At 44.8% G+C, this 17,879-nt stretch overlaps 1 protein-coding gene across 1 annotated transcript in view; it reads right to left on the minus strand.

Moving 5' to 3' along the window:
* DNAH9 (dynein, axonemal, heavy chain 9) overlaps nucleotides 1-17,879 on the minus strand; it is a 371,284-nt gene that overhangs the window by 224,313 nt on the left and 129,092 nt on the right. The window contains exons 28-30 of the mRNA XM_011965684.1: nucleotides 17,014-17,118; nucleotides 6,123-6,280; nucleotides 2,478-2,616 (exon numbers count right to left, since the gene is read on the minus strand). Of these exons, the coding sequence (XP_011821074.1) occupies nucleotides 2,478-2,616; nucleotides 6,123-6,280; nucleotides 17,014-17,118 (402 nt within the window). The remainder of the gene's footprint in view (nucleotides 1-2,477; nucleotides 2,617-6,122; nucleotides 6,281-17,013; nucleotides 17,119-17,879) is intronic.

Below are 17,879 nucleotides of genomic sequence, written 5' to 3' on the forward strand. Positions count from 1 at the left end.
GGCAGAGAGACAGAACACCATGTGCTAGGGTGAGTGTCTGCAGAATCATAAATATCCTATCACCGTTAGATCACCTCTGAAGCTTGGGCAGAGACATGGGAAGGAATGACTTAGAAAATTATGATTCCAGAATTCTAGTTCCTTGTCGAACGCTAGCTACTTTTCCAGTTGTGACAATAGCAGGGCAGACATAGAACATACAAATGATGTAGGGGTCAGAGAGATCAAACAGAACCATTTTCAAACCTATCTGGCTACTCCTTGCACACTCAGCAGGTAGAATTGGAAGGGCTGTCAAGGAGGGAGCCATGTTAACTCTTAGAGATGGCAGATGCTGAGCTTACATGCGCTGCCTTGGAGACCTTCACATTCTATGGGAAAAGAGGTTTCAAGAATAGCTCCTTAAAGTGGGTTCTGTCAAAGATGAACCCCCTGGTCACGGTGCTGCCAGTAGGATCTGTGGGAGAGCAGACCACACTGCTGATAGCAGGCTTCAGGTGGCAGCATGGAGTGGGAAGGAGCTGTAGTGGGCAGAACAGAGCATGGAGTCTGAACTCAGACTTCTGTTCAAGTCCCAGCTCCTCTACTTGACTTGTAGCAGATTGCTATTTAATTAGAGCCATGAGAAATGCTACCAAGGAGGCTGGGTGCGGTGACTCATACCTGTAATCCCAGCACTTTGGGAGGCCGAGGCGGGTGGATCACAAGGTCAGGAGTTTGAGACCAGCCTGGCCAATATGGTGAAACCTCGTCTCTACTAAAAATACAAAAATTAGCTGGGCGTGGTGGTGGGTGCCTGTAATCCCAGATACTCAGGAGGCTGAGGCAGGAGAATTGCTTGAACATGGGAGATGGAAGTTGCAGCGAGCTGAGATCACCACTATACTCTACCCTGGGCAACAGAGAGAGACTCTGTCTCAAAAAAAAATTTAAAAATTAAAATGCTACCAAAGAAAAATGCAGTGTGCAATGATGACTAAGAACACAGTGGCTGTACCCAGGATATGGATCAGACTACCCTAAGGAAATGGCATTAAAGAAGACCTTAAAGGAGTGGAATTCAGTCAGGCACAGATGAAAAAGAAGTGCAGTCAAGGCAAGTGAGAACAGGATGTCCACAAGCTCAGGTGAGAAGATAATCAGTTTCAAGGAACTCAAAAAAGATCAATGGAGATGGAGCACCACACGACAGGGAGAGAGCTGTGAGCCGCTGCCGTGGAGGTAGGAGGAGACAGAACACCCTGAAGTCTTTAGCAGAGAGTGATAAGGACATTGGTCTCTATCTTAGGACAAGTGAGGAGCGTTTTTAAATCATCACTCTAGCAAGTGGCTAAAGAACAGATCTGAGGAATTAGAATAGAGGTGGAACAACTAGTAGAAAGGCAGTTGCAATAGTTTAAACAAAAGATATGGGTGCTTGGAACTCAAGTGGTAGCAATGAATAGGGAAAGGAAATGAGACTTATTTGAGAAATATCCAGAACATAGAATCATTAAGGGTTCATTTAAAATTATATACAGGGCCAAGGAAGAGAAAATGGCCCAGGGTGACTCCCAGGGTCCTAGAGTTAGCAAATGAGTGACTGAGGGGTCAGCATACTGAGGCTGGGAACACAGGAGAAGGAAGCTTGGGCTTAGAGCTGATGGAGATCAGCTTTAGAGTGCTGAGCTGGAGGAGCTTTTTAAACACTCGGGGGAGCTGTGGTACAGACCATTGAATGTACAGGTTTAGAGCTCAAAAGAGAGGTTTGGGATAAAGCCTTAAAAGAGGGAGTCACTGGCCTGGAAGTCAACGTTGGGAAAGAACCGAGAGAGGGGGTACAATGAGAAAAGAAGTATAAGGAAAACAGGATTTTCTGCATCTTGGACAGACTCCACAGGGCTGAGACAGCCTGTGTTATGGCAGTAAAGGTGATCAAAACAAGATATTCCCAAAGCTCACTGGGGACAGCCCAGGGAAGCTTGGTCATCTATCCTTGACAAAAAGAAATTCTCTGTTCAAGGCAGAAACCTTGCAGGTAATGTTTTGCTAAGGTGCAATTTTTCTGTGAATTTCCGCCTGCCTTAGGCGGAAGCTACAGGTAAGGCCAAGCAACTATGAGAAGCTCAAAGCTGGTTAACAACTAACCTTCTTCCCTGACCCTCCTCATCTATGTCCCTTCAGGTACAGACCATTTCCTCCAGGGGTTTTTTATCGACCACTGTAATGTCTCTCATGGGACACTGGTGTCTGTGACATGTTGCTAAGTATTCTATTAAAAAATGGAGTTTTGAGGTTAATTTTGAAAAATGCAGAGCTAAAGAAATGAACATAAATCTTTATTGTGGAAGTGTTCAGAGCTTTCGATATGCTTATGGGCACAGTGACTCTCTATGAGAAAGCTCGAGCATGTTTTCCTAATACATTTGTTCCAGAACGTTTCCAGAGCTGGGGCTGTTGCACGGTGCTGGGTTGTGCAGCCTCCTTAGACATCCTACCTGTTTGGAGAGAAGCTCTTTGCACAACTGGTAAAGAGTGATGAACTTTCTGGCTAATGACCGGGCTTCAATGAATCCTTCTGCCACCAGCATGATCTCACAGATCAACTCAAAGTCTGGAACCACCATTGCACAAGGCCTGAGTATAGGAAGACAGAAGGCCCAGTCAGTTTCCCAAGTAACAGTGTTGAAGAGGAGACCTGCAAGAAAATAGGCATTGGCCGAGATCACACACGGAGGCAACTGCGAGTGCAAAAACTCATGGAAAGACCTGAGCCATTATTTCATCTAAGACTTTCAATGTATTCTATGTGTTGCTGCAGTTAGCATGAAGACTTTCAACTTAGAGATGAGTTAGCTAAGGATAAAGGAAATGAAGTCGCCTTCCTAAGGGGCCGGATAATGTTAGCAGGCAGGGGCAGACTTGGAGCTACCACTCAAGTCTTGTGACTTGAGTTCAGTGTGTCTTACACAAGGCATGGATTAGTAAAGCAAATTGTCTAGAACAGATTCGAGGCTTAGAATAAGGAATTGAATTTCTCTGGGTATCTACAAGAAAGTGAGAGTTCCCCTATTCTTCATCCTCAAAATATGTGTCTTCTCTAATCCTAAACATGCAGAGCTTATCCTGTACTTATTTGAATACAAACGTAAATTTCTCATGATGAGGCCTAAAGCATGTATTAAGTGGGTCCACAAGTAATTGTGGTTTTTGCCATTACTTTCAAGAAACTGAGAGTTCCCCTATTCTTCCTTCTCAAAATGTGTGTCTCCTGTAAGCCTAGACACCCAGGGCGTATCCTGTACTTGTTTGAATACGAATGTAAATTTCTAATGATAAGGTCTGAAGTGTGTATTAAGTTGGTGCAAAAGTAATTGCGGTTTTTGCTATTACTTTCAATGGCAAAAACTGCAATTACATTTGCACCAGCTCAATGTTTATTAACGCTATCTTGACACAGAATGGCATACACAATAATATAGAAAGGGTTTTCTAGAACGCTTTGTTACGATTTTCTTTTTCCTCTGGCACTAAAAACATTTGATTTTAAAATTACTTACATTTTATTAATTTGTTAGGTATGTAATAGGAACCTAAGGTTGTTACATTTCTTTAATTGCATTTTCCCTATACTGATATGAAATTTTCATAAACATTTCATTCGAGCACATTTTTTTCTTGAAATATTTTACATTGTATTCAAATTCAAAGGAGCAACCAAATGCTTAAATTCTCAAAATTATTTTGCAACTTGCACATAAGAGTAAATATACATTGGTACAACAGAATACTATGCAGCCATGAAAAATAGTGGTGTGAAAGGAAAATTACATAATGACACAAAAAAAATTAGTTAATGAAAGTAGGATACTAAACTATATAGAGTCTGATCCCAATTTTGAAAAAGAAATGTGCTACAGATGCAGTATTGGAAAAAAAATGCCAAACGGTTACACTGATTGTTCCTGGATGACAGGACTGGGGCGGGGGGAGGAGCAGGGACTCTGGTTTCAAACTCTAGCATTCTGCCGCTTACTAGTTGGTTCACTAGCTAACCCTAGTAACTAGGGTTACTATCCTGAGCAATTTGCTGAATGCATCTGTTTTTTCACTATACACTGGAGAAACTAGTACTATCCACCTCATAGGGCCTTTGAGAGAATTAAATGTAAAAGTAGATGTTTGTACTTACTATTTTTGAAAAATACATTTGTTTATTCCCAAATTTCCTTCTATGGGTATGTGTTATGGACTGAATGTTGTGTGCCCCCAAAATGCAATGTGATGGTATTTGGAGATGGGGCCTTTGGGAGGTCATTAGGTCATGAGGGTGGAGCGCTCATGAATGGGATTAATACCCTTATAAGAAGAGGCCAGAGAGCTAGCTCATCCTCTTTCCTCCATGTCAGGATACAGCAAGAAGGTGGCCGCTTGCAACCTGGAGGAGAGCCCTCACCAGAGCCTGATCATGCTGGCACCCTGCTCTTGAACTTTCAGGCTCTAGAACTGTGAGAAATAAATGTCTGCTGTTTAGGCCACCCAGTCTGCGGTATGTTTATTATAGCACCCTGAACTGGCAAAGACAATTCCATTCAGCAAAAACGATTCAGCAAGAAAAAAAGGTAAGAAAGAATTCTTATCTGGGTGATAACCTACTTCTATAATCATTTGTAACACAACGCTTATTTAATAAATACTTTGTAGAAAAAAATTGCCAACAATGCAGTATTCTGTAGCACTCGTTTAGATAGCTTGCTGGCATTCCAAGAGCTCTTGGTTAACACAGGGACCTGGCTGAAGAAGGAGAAGCTGCCATCACTCCAGCGACACATGAATTTGCCACAACTGAAAGAGTGAAGTACGCAGGGAGCTGCCCAGTGACCTCCTACGCCTCTGGAAATCCAATAAAGTGTTGACAACCTCTCTGGACAGACAGCACTATGCTTCTCAGTCCAAAAATGAGACAAAATAGTTCTGTCGGCCAGGCGCGGTGGCTCAAGCCTGTAATCCCAGCACTTTGGGAGGCCGAGGCAGGTGGATGACGAGGTCAGGAGATTGAGACCATCCTGGCTAATGCAGTGAAACTCCGTCTCTACTAAAAAATACAAAAAACTAGCCGGGCGAGGTGGCAGGCACCTGTAGTCCCAGCTACTTGGGAGGTTGAGGCAGGAGAATGGCATAAACCTGGGAGGCAGAGCTTGCAGTGAGCTGAGATCTGGCCACTGAACTCCAGCCTGGGCGACAGAGCGAGACTCCGTCTCAAAAAAAAAAAAAAAAAATAGTTTTGTCAGAGCTCCCCACAGTCTATCTCCCTTAGGTAAAAGTTCAGTAACCAGAAAATCAGAAGGCACAAAGCGTTCTTCAGTTTTCTCTTTGTTGGGCCAACTTTTCCTTTCTGGAAAAAGAATGCGGCCTCCAGCTCCTGTGAAGAAATGTATTTGTGTTTTCTTATCAAAGTAAAGAAGGTTTTAAAATATGGCAATGTCCACCGGTAGCAAGGGTGAAGTAAAAGAGGTGCTCTCATGCATCTCTACGAGGAGTGCAATTTGGTACTACTCTTTTTAGAAAGCAATTTGGCAATGTGTATCAAGAGCCTTAAAAATGTTTCTACCCATTAACACAGTAATTCCACTTCTGGGAAGCTAGCCAAAGAAAATAATCATGCATACAGAAAAAAAGATTTATGTACAAAGATGTATATTACAGCATTATGCATAAATTTACTTTAAATGTTAGAACGTCTTAATATTTAACCATGCGGGAGTAGTTAATTACATTGTAAACCATGCACTTGATAAAAAAAAACCTGCAGCCATGAAATGAGATTTATCAAGAATATCTAATAGAAGGAAATAGTTATCATATGAGAGACTATGAAATAAAAAAACAAAACAACACAAAACTATGTAGACCGCAAATGTAGGCTACTGACGTGTGGATTTAAAATGTGTATACAAAGGAGAACAGAACACAATTAAGCAGAAAGCAATTTTACTGCATTAAAGACATTAAAGATGGTTGTTAAAAATCTACTTTTCCAAATGTTCCAAATTTTCTTTAAAATATACATCACACATTTGAAGTGGAAAAATGAAAGAAACTTCTCTTTTGGGGCTTTTGCATGGGGCAGAGCTGACACTCACCTGAAGAGAGCCTTGAGGTTCTCTGGCAGCTCCGTGCGGCCGGCATAGCCCGGGTTCATGGTGATGAAGATTCCGACAGAAGGATTCAGGCTGATCTCCTCCCCAAGGAAGTTGAAGCACTGCTTCTTATCTCTAATCGCATCTTGAATGCTTTTTACCTGGTGAACCAATCAATCAGCGAGAAATTCCTCAATTGCATTTCAGTGGAAGGGTCATAACTAAAGCTGGGAGCCTGTAGTCACACACAGCACAGAGAATTGTCCTGTGGCCCCTTTCACTGAAAGACAGGCATGATGACCACACCCCAGACCCTTTACTGACAGGCCCTGGGTGCATGTCTAAAAGAAATCTGGCCACTGCTAGGCACAGTGGCTCATGCCTATAATCCCAGCGCTTTGGGAGGCCAAGGCGGGCAGATCACTGGATGTCAAGAGTTCAAGACCAGCCTGGCCAACACGGTGAAACCCTGTCTCTACTAAAAATACAAAAATTAGCCGGGTGTGGTGGTGCACATCTGTAATCCCAGTTACTCGGGAGACTGAGGCAGGAGAATCGTTTGAACCAGGGAGGTGGAGGTTACAGTGAACCGAGATCATGCTACTGCACTTCAGCCTGTTTGACAGAGCGAGGCTACATCTCAAAACAAAACAATGAATCTGGCTGCCCACATCCATATTTATCACACTGTGGTTAACAGCATGGGAGGGAACAGCAAACAGGTGTTCAACTCCCTGAATGTGGGTTCTCTCTGTAGCAATGGCTGAAGTGTATTAGGGCTGACCACTGGCCGGACACAGTTCTGACCACTACTTATGTATTAACCCATTTGAGCTTCACCGTACTCGGAGGGGGGCACTTCAGTTACATCATCACCATCTCAGATAAAACAGAAGCATGGTGAGATGGAAACATTTGCCCAGAGTCACACAGCTACTAATTGGGGCATCAGGATTTGAATCCAGGCAAATGGATCCTGGAGCCTGTGCTTTCAGGTATTGTGTGATGGTGAGGATGCCATAGCTACCTGCTGAGCTTGTTCTAAGTAAATGAAATAAAGTCTGTGAAGTGCATAGCCTACAGAAAATGCTTAGAAATACCAGCTAACATGAGGGATATCCATGTGACCATTCTCATCGCAACTGTGGTCCCTGTCTTGGTTTAACTCCTCATAGCCACCCCCCAGACTACACCTCCAGAACAGGTCACCCTTTACAGATGGAGCAAGGCTAGGCTGGGCCAGACCCAGAGGGCTGTTAGTGCTTTTCTCTTTAGAAAATCAGACTTTTTCTTAAACTTAGTCTGGAGTCAGAGGAGGATTTATCCTGAAGCTTGACCCACTCAGATCTATGTTCTAGATTACTCTCTAGCAGTCGGAGGAGAGGCAGAAGTGAAATTCAACCATTTATTGTCGCACCCGGTGCTTGGAAAAGGGTTAAGCAAAAATGATCAGCAACAGAGCAAAGATGAAAGGGACACAGTTTCAGGCTAGCCCACAGCCTTGTCCAGCCCGGCCCCAGAAGGTCTTTGGGAATTTCCAGCCTCTTATGTTCTCAGAAGCAAAACCCAAAAGCTGGGGCGGGTGCGAGGTTTTGAATGAGCCTCAGCAGGTTGGCTAAGTCCAGGGTGCTAGAAGAGCAAAGGGTAGCCTAGTTCTGTAGAGACAGGGCTGTAGGGTTGTGTGTGTGAAACAGTGGGAGGGGTTGGGGGGGGGCAGCTGGACCATCTACCACTGGGCACGGCTGTCTCCAGAGTACACAGTTTGCCTGGATGCATGACAGTTCTACAATTAGGATTCAGCTCTCTTCCCAGAGTGAAGCGCTAATGACTGTATGCGTTTGAGCTCACAGCAATTAGTTTGAAACTGAGACTTCTTTTCTACGTGTAGAATATCAATGCCATCCTGGCAGAAGCAGGCTTCAGCAGCCAGGACGCTGGCCAAACAGATCAAGCTCTGCTGGTTTGTGTGGGGCTCACAGCCCAGCCCAGCTCTGCCGTGGAGCCTCTTGCAGCCTTCATCATCCTGCGAGTTACGTGACTGGCAAAGCCTGGTTCTCTCCTTTGTTCCCAGTCTTCCCGTCCATAAAATATACAGAGCACTTGCCTTATTAGGGAGTGGGAAAGCAAGTTTAATTAGCGCTTATAAGTTGCTCTGCTACCTTTGGGCGAAGACTAAGGCACGAGCCTAGGACCTTTTCTGCTGCTCATTCTGACTCAGCATTCTGTCTTGAAACACCGAAGCCCAGAAACCTCACGCTCAGCAAGAATTTATGATGCACTTTCGGATTGGAGGCATCTGTGCTTTTGTGTAAAATTCTGTAGAGGGGCTCTTGAGGGAGAGTGTTGAACAGACTCAAAGATGCAGTTAATGTTGGAGCATCGGTGCTCATAGAAATTTTGGTTAGGCTGGCTTGTACAGGACAGGCGTTAGCAGCAACTGAGGCCTGCAGAGGAAATCATTAGAACATAACAATGATCAGGGTCCGAGAGACCTTGATAACGTCCAGGTCCTGGGAAAGGCCAGAGGGTCTTTCGGGATGCTTGGAAGCAGGGACGGGGGAGTGGAGAAGCAGGTGGACTAGGGATGTATGGATTAAATGCAAGCCCAGCCAGATGGAAGTACAACACAGGTAGTTTGGCAACTGATAGCTAAGGCTGCCAGGCACATCTCACCCACTGGGATCTGTTTCTCTATTGAAAATGCACTGTTTTCTGAAGATCTTAAAGCCACAGTGAATAACAAAAAATAATAACTGACATTTTTGAGCATTCAGTATGTACCAGGGATGATTCTGAGTACTTTCTGTGAATTATTCCATCCAAAGCTTTTAACAGTTGTTTAAGATAGGTAGTCTTAGATCTTCATTTTACCGATGAAGAAACTGAGGCAGAAGGCAGTTAAGAAACTGTGCTATGTTTATGTAAGATGTTAGCATTCAGGGGAGGCTAAAAGTGAGATATGTAGAAATTCAATGCTATTTTTACAACTTTTCTATAAATCTAAAATTGGTTCAAAATAAAAAGTTAAAAGAAAAAAAAAAAGAAACTTGCCTGAAACCCCACAGTTGGTAAGTGGAGCAGCTCAAGTTTAAAAGCCAGGCAATCTGGTGCCGAAGCACACGCTTTTAGCTACTTCCCCCAAACGCTCTTGTACCAGAAGAAGCACTGTGCTAGCCACAGACCAGTTTCTCACCAAACATATACGTTTTCAGAGCAATTTGTTTTACTCTGAAAACCATCATGTTTGTTATAATTTAGAGGCATACTTCCCACAAAATAAGAAAATATGGTTTTGCCACACATTAAAAAGACAAATAATCACGCCTGTAATCCCAACACTTTGGGAAGCCGAGGCGGGCGGATCATGAGGTCAGGAGATTGAGACCATCCTGGCTAACACGGTGAAATCCCGTCTCTACTAAAAATACAAAAAAATTAGCTGGGCGTGATGGCACGTGCCTGTAATCCAGCTACTTGGGAGGCTGAGGCAGGAGAATCGCTTGAACCCGGGAGGCGGCAGTTGAAGTGGGCTGAGATCATGCCAGTGTACTCCAGCCTGGGCAACAGAGTGAGACTCCGTCTCGAAAACAAAAATCAAAAAACAAAACAAGAAAACAAACAAAAAAAGAACACAAATGAATAAAAATGGAAAGCTATGTAGGAACCAGTGTTCTCAATTGGGGATGAGCTGGCAATTCCTCTCTCCCAGGGGTCATGTGGCAATGTCTGGAGACACTTTTGTTGCTGCCGGCATTCAGTGGGTAGAGGCCAGGGATGCTGCTCAACATCCACAATGCAGAGGATAGATCTTCACAAAATAGAATGATCGGCCGAAAGCATCAATAGTGCTGAGGCTGACAAGCCCTGATCTAGACCAAACATTTTACCAGTGAGGACCCTGAGGCTGAGAAGATATACTTTACCTCCATCCCACACCATGTGTCCTTGGGTCCAAACCAACTCCCATGCAAATTCTTAGCTCCACCTCCAAGATAAATCAAATCAGAAATTCTGGGAATGGGGTTGAGCAAAGCACGTGGGAACAGGCCCTCCAGGTGATTCTGATGCATGCTGAAATTTGAGAACCACTGCAGTCCAGTCAATTCTTACATTTCTACTCATCCCTACCTCTGCCCAGGTGGCCTCATTCATAGCTGCATACTGACTTCCCTCTCTCAGATGGGAGGGTGTTGAACAGACTCAAAGATGCAGTTAATGTTGGAGCATCGGTGCTCATAGCAATTTTGGTTAGCCTGGTTTGTACAGGACAGGATTTAGCAGCAACTGAGGTCTGCAGAGCAAATCACTGGAACATAACAATGATCAGGGTCCAGAAAGTCTGGAAAAGGCTTTCCAGGTCCGGATCCTGGAAAAGGCCAGAGGTTCCCCTCTCTCCCTCTCTCAGATCAGCCTGGGCCTCCCACTTCCTTCTGCCCCACTTGGCCTGGAGAGGCTTTGCCCCTGCAGAGCACTGGCTGGGACAAACTGGGCTCAGTCTTGGGGGTCTTGATGTGAACCCAAACTCTACAGTCCTCAGCGGTGTTTTCCTCATTTTTCAGTCTCTCTCTCAGCTCTGGTTCTCAAAATTTGCTGAACGTGTGAACCATGTGGAAAGTTTTTAGAAAGTACCCACTGGTCCTATTCCACAGGAACTAAATCAACGCCTTTTTGGGGTGCAGACTGTGCATTACTATTTTGTAGAATTACCCAGGCCATTCTAATGTGCAGCCAGGGTTGAGATGACTGTGCCACAGTGGCACAGTCCCCGATTTTATTGTGCATAGAAATCACTGGAGGACGTGTTAACATGAAGATTCTGTTTCAGCAGGTCTGGGGTCGGGCCTGAGACTCCGCATTTCTAACAAGCTCCCAGGGAGTGCTGGTGCTGTTGGTTCACAGTTTGAGTAGTGTGGGGCTAGATGACACCAGCCATGCCCGGCACCCTCCGCTGTCACTCTCAGGACACCTACCTGAAAGTCAATGAACTGTTCTTGCCACTGGGCTATGCTGCCCCATCCCAGTTTCACGGTCCACAGTTGCCCCTCAGCCAGATGGTTTTACTGTCTCTTTCCAGTCTCTATGGCCCTTAAAATTGCACATCTTTCATGGAACGTATTTTCTGCCTTATCATTTGGATACTTTGCCTAGGTTTTCTTCTTTTTTTTTTTTTTTTTGAGATGGAGTCTTGCACTGTCACCTAGGCTGGAGTGCAGTGGCGCGATCTTGGCTCACTGCAAGCTCCATCTCCTGGGTTCACACCATTCTCCTGCCTCAGCCTCCCGAGTAGCTGGGACTATGGGCACCCGCCACCACGCCCGGCTAAGTTTTTGTATTTTTTAGTAGAGACGGGGTTTCACCGTGTTAGCCAGGATGGTCTCGATCTCCTGACCTCGTGATCCGCCCACCTCGGCCTCCCAAAGTGCTGGGATGACAGGCGTGAGCCACCTCACCCGGCTAGGTTTTACTTCTATATATTGCAAGCCAGCCCTGATGTCCAGTGATCAACCTTGTTATCTGCACAAGCGTTGCGTGCCCGTCTGACCATAAGCGCTGCATTACTTGCATGAGGATGACACCTTTCCTCTCATGACTGGAAGCTGCTGATCACAGAGGCTTCTGTCCCTGTATCTTCCCACTCAGGCTAGGGACTTGTGTCTGACTCACTCAGTGAAGTATTAAGGCCGTGCTGTCTCTGTGCAGATGACATACTTTAAGGAGGCCATGGGCTAGCCCTATGCTATGGGGATCTTGGCTTTTTCTCCTCACCCCTCTACCTTGGCCCTTCTATTCTAGGAGAGTGGCGCATTTTGTGGTCCCCCATGGTCATTCTCTTTTCAAGTCTTTGCCCCAAATGCCATGTGCTATTTAACATCCTCTCTGGCCTGCTCCACGCTTCCCACTGCAATGGCAGATTGAAGTCTGTTGCCTTTAGGAAGTGCAACCCACTCACCACTTTTTAAACATTTTAACATTTCTGGTGGTTTTTTTTTTTTCCCCCATTAGACTTTAAGCTTCTCTCTAAAGGGTGTCACATGGGAAGCTCCCTGGGCTATGAGACTGGAACATTTGTTTGGTGCTTGGAGTACTTAGAGCCCTGCTCTGGTGGGCTCCCAAGTCTTTGCTGAATGATCTTCTGCTTCTACCTGCTTCCTGCCTCTGCCCAACCCATTATCGGGGCTTGTACTGTAGGGAAGAGAAGAAAGTGCCAGGGATGCCTGGCCAGAGGGCATGGAGGGGGACAGGGCAATGGGGTGTGTCCTTGTGGCACATGTCCCCAGGCACAGATAACCCAAAGCATAGACAGCTGATTGCAATAGTAAAGAAGAGATTCCAGAAAAAATTAAGTAATATCTTAGACATTTTTAAAATAGCAGAGTAATTTTTTTTGGAATTGCCACACTGAAGTTTTTCCCAAGTGGCTATGTGACTTTGCTTGACTAGTCTGATGGAGACATGAGAATGTCCACTGACAAAGACGCTGTGGACCAGCAGCATAATCACTTTTGTAGGAGTTACTGGGAAGAGGAGCACAGACGGACAAGGAGTGGAGAGGAGGAGAGGGGAGGGTGGCAGAGAACTGTCAGCAGCTGGTGTGGCTTCTGAACCAATATGCCAGCCTGGATTGCCGTGTGAATAATTAAGTGCAATTTTCTCCTTGGATGGGTATTCAATTTCAAAAGTTACCAGCTCAGATTTTGCCTGGACTGTTGTCAGGCCACTTTCTTGAGAAATATCTCTGATGGGTATGTTCCTAGATCAGAGTATGACAGCATCAGGGACTCCCAAGTTGAACTTATTTCATTTGATTCCAGGAACAAACAGGAACTAAGTGATCTTAGAGAATGCATTGCTGACCTTGTGTTGAGCAGCTTTAAAATAAAGCAAAATATTAGATAGCAATAAAGCAAAAAATAGTAGATAGCAGTGTCTATCTACTATCCAGGGGGAACAATGGCTGTTGGGCACTGCCTCCTTGATTAGTACATTGTTAAGCTTGATAAGGTAGCTTGAGGTTGTTCCAGTTGAGAAGGAGTGAAGGGCATAGAGAAGACCTGTGAGACCAAGATGTGAACCCTTTTTCCCTGCCCTGTGTATCCCAGCCGCTACTCTTTAACCCATTTCCTGCAGTGCTAAGATAGTAATCATCCTCATCACTATCACCACCATCGTTATCACTATCATCACCACCATCCCCATCAGTGCCACCACCATCTCCATCATTGCCACCATCATCACCACCACCATCACCATCATCATTAACATTATCATCACTGCCACCACCACCATCATCATCATCACCATCATCACTGTCACCACTGTCATCATCATCACCATCACCCCCATCATCATCACTATCATCACCATCATCATCACTGCTGTCACCATCATCATCACCATCATCACCACTACCACCACCACCATCATCATTACCACCATCACCATGATCATCTCCATCATCACTATCATCATTAGAATAATCATCACCACCACTACCACCACCATCACCATAATCGTTAACATTATCATCACTGCCACCACCATCATCATCATCACCATCATCACTGCCACCATCATCATCATCACCATCACCCCCATCATCATCACCATCACCCCCATCATCATCACTATCATCACCATCATCATCACTGCCGCCACCATCATCATCACCATCATCACCACCACCACCACCACCACCACCATCATTACCACCATCACCATCATCATCTCCATCATCACCATCATCATTAGAATAATCACCACCACTACCACTGCCATCACTATCATCGTTAACATTATCATCACTGCCACCACCATCATCATTACCATCACCTGCATCATCACTATCATCACCATCATCATCACTGCCGCCACCATCATCACCATCATCACCACCACAACCACCATCATCATTACCACCATCACCATGATCATCTCCATCATCACCATCATCATTAGAATAATCATCAACACCATTACCACCGCTATCATCATCAGCAGCATCACCACCATTGGCATAATGATCACCATCACCGCTACCATCACCACCATTAACATCATCATCATCACTAACATCACCACCACCACCACCATCATCATCAAAGCATTTGTTGAGTGACTATTCTCTGTAGGGCTTTAAAAAAAAGTGCTTTAGAGATATTAACTCATTTAAAAATTATTACAACTGCCTCAAGGAGGTGCTATTATTAACTCCCTTTACAGATGTGGATCTTGAGACATGGATATGCTCAAGGTCACACAGCTAGTAAGTGGCTGAGCCAGCATCGAACACTGGCATTATTCCTTATTCCAGGTTGTGAAGTGACCAGCCAAAGGTGAAAGCATCCAGGAAACATGTTTGATTTCTTATAAAAATCTGGATGTCTGGTCTCTCTTTAAAACGTAAAAGATCTGGCAACATTCAGCTTACATCCTTACAATGCAGAGGTGCGCTGGTAAATTTTTAACAACCAGCTCTCCAGCGGAGCAAAAATGCCCTTGATTCATACAATTTGGCAGTTTTCATGATGGAAGGACTCTCACCATAGCCCATTTCAAGCTACACTCATGTGATGCTACTGAGATGCACACAACCAGCTCTTTCGAGCCAAGCTGGTCAAGGGTTTCAGTCCAAGAGTGTCCAGGCTAGTCATTTGTCTTCCTTCCTCTACTAACTGCTGCTGAACAGAACAAACCCAAAGAAGGAGAAAAACCATATTTCACCACTGGAAACCAGGAAAGAGCCTCACGTTCCAGCAACTTTCTGATCTTCACCAAGGAAGAGTGTGGACAAGAGTCAGTGGCTGTCAAACATGAGAGATGGAAAGACAGACCACCTCGGTGAGTGAAGGGACCTGGCAGAGCCCTTTGACTGCCTGTGGCTTTCGGTGCAGCTGGAGATGAAGGTGGCATGGATTTGCGGATGGTGTGAGCCCTACCTCTGTTCAGCTTTGCGGTTGCTTCAGCGCCCCACCCACAGCCCTACGTCCAAGCCTACCTGTGAAAAGGACAGTCTGTAGGATGAGAGGTGACAACATGTGGAAGCTATGTGGATGGATGCTGGCTCCTGCCAGGGCAAAGGGGGACAGGGATGATGCTGGCTCAGTCATCTTTCCCTACCAGGGGCGACCTTTTGCCTGATGTTTCCTCCAACCCCTCTTCTGCCACCCTCCCCTCAATCCCGCTCTCTTGCCTTAGAAAAATGTCAGTCAAGCTAAACGCTTTCCTTATTCCTTTGTCTGGACCTGAAAAGATTACAGAAACCTGTAGGGACCAAAGAGTCTCTCATAGCTACATTTTTCTTTTTCTGTACTGTGCGCATACTGTTTTGGAAATGAAAGCAAACACAAGCAACATTAAACCATTTTTGATTGTATGGTGTGCAGCACACACTGGGAGCACCAGGCACATCATTGTCCCAAGCACTTCACCACAGCTTTGATCATCACATGATGGCCTTGTGATTGCTTTGCTCTGTTGAGATAAGGGCAGGATGTGGGTTCTGAAACCAGCCGCCCCTAGCAGGAGATGGGGGCATTCAGCCTACAGGGAGGGGTATGGAATAGATGCTGGCAAACGATGTGCTTTATCTTGGAGATGGGGTTCCTGGGGGAGTGGAGCCTGTGCAGCTGCAGTAAGAATCCCTGGGAGAGACCCCTGACTTGCCCTCAGCCACCAGTTTTCCTATTGCTCAGCCCCTCCTTCACATTGCTGCCAAATAGAGGGGCAATCTCCCTCCCGGATGTCTCTGGGGGTTCCCTGCTGCCTGCTGAGTAAGGCATTTCAGCCTGGTACTATTGGGTTCGAACTTGCCTCTCCAGCCTTATTTTCTCCTTTGGCATTTTACCCACTAGAAATCAGATCAGTGCCCACATCTGCACCCGGACAGCGTCAGTGAGGGCACAGGGTGCACCTACCAACCCCCCCACTTTCCAAAAGTCTACCCATGGACAAGGTACAGTTCCCCTCTGATGTTCAGTTTTTCCACATACATAATGGGGAGAATAGTGGCTTGCAGGGCCATGGTGGAAAGACGTGAAAGATCTTTCATGATGTAAAAGATGATGTATGAAAAGTGCCTGGCACAGAATTTCAACAAAAGCTTATTCACGTTCCCCTTCCCCCTTCTCCTGCTTCTATTGTTCATGGGATCCTGACCCAAATCCAGAATCTTCTCCATCTTTTCAAGGTAACGCATTTGGAAGTTTCATGCTCAGTCAGAATTGAAGTCACCTCTAGAACATTGAAAGTACTCATGTCTATCTCGAGAGCTCAATTTTTTTTTTTTTTTTTTTTGTTAGAGATCACATTCTATTCAACTGGGAAACTTCACCCGTCTTTTGCGTAACACTTACTACATTGTAGGTGTTTAATAAATGCTTTCTGGGTGACTTGAAAGACAAGTGGCATGCTTACATAAAATCTCACCCCAAAAGTGACTTCATTCAAAAAACATTCATGCTGTATTCCTCATTTTATTAAGCTGAGTGTGGTGGAACAACTTGCCCAAAGATTCCAAAAGGAAATAAAATAACTGAAATTTAAGCCTTGGTTTATAACCAAAGAACATGGCCTTTCCAAGGAGCTGAGCTCTGCCATCTTCATGTTTCTGCACCCAGAGGAAGCAGGTAGGACAGATCTTCTTTCTGCCCATTTTACAGAAACAAAACAGAGTCCCAAAGCCAAGTAAATGGATCTACTTTGGTGGGTAACTGAAGGATACCCATTTTGAAGGACAGCCTCTCTGGAGCCTGATTTTAGAGGGTGGAGAAAGGGGCATGAAATGACAGGGAAAAAGGGATGCAGATGCTAAGGAGAGGTCGAAAACAAGAGGACATAGACTTCTGCAGTGATCAACGTAAAGACCGCAAGGCTCCCACCAACTTCTGGCCCCTACCTGCACCGCCACCACTGACAAGACCTCCACGGAGATTCGATTAAACTCATCAAAGCAGCCCCAGGCGCCCGTCTGAGCGAGGCCTTTGTAGATGTTGCCACAAGACTGCAAGAAAATGTACAAAGATTAAATTACCGGCAGGCCAGGCTTATCAATACGTGTTGAAGTCATTCTCCATCCCCTTTATTATAGATACTTCTAGTCCCCCTAAAGACCACTGGTCAGAAATTTGTATTAAAATTTCAAGAACAATTAAATGTTTGATGGTTATGGGGTGTCAACAGAAGTCACAGGATTAAATAGAACCTTTTCAAGACACTTGGGTGAAAATCCCTTTAAAATGTCATCAGGGTTGCATTATTGTTGATTCTGTAGCTTTCAAAATCCCAGGAAATGAATAAAAGATGATTTTTCTTATGCTATACAGACAAAAAGCCTTCCACCCAGCCTTTGTCGTGCACTGATGGAAAAATTTATGTCTGTATCTTTAAATCTGTGCCCAACCACCCAGGTTTTCCAGAGTGATGAGGTAGCTGGAGACAAAGACAGGAGGTGATAACATCTGTTAAAAAAACAAACAAACCAAAAAACACTAAAGGTAAATCTTTTCAAATGAGAGTAAGGAATGAATTTACAAGGGAATAATGCATTTCTGTCCTAAAAGTAAAAGCCATCCTGGGCATTCAATATGAACTGGTAAGTGATGGGGCAACATAAAGGGATAGGTTTCTGGGAGACACTCACAAGGTCATTGGCAAGGAGACAACATTAAAATGCCAGGGAAATGCAAATAATGGAAAAGTACCATTCATTTATCCAGCGGACATTTTCTTTTCTCTCTTTTTTTTTTTTTTTTTTTTTTTTTT

The sequence above is a fragment of the Mandrillus leucophaeus genome, unplaced genomic scaffold (assembly GCF_000951045.1).
Source record: "Mandrillus leucophaeus isolate KB7577 unplaced genomic scaffold, Mleu.le_1.0 Scaffold732, whole genome shotgun sequence".
Taxonomy (NCBI): Eukaryota; Metazoa; Chordata; class Mammalia; order Primates; family Cercopithecidae; genus Mandrillus; species Mandrillus leucophaeus.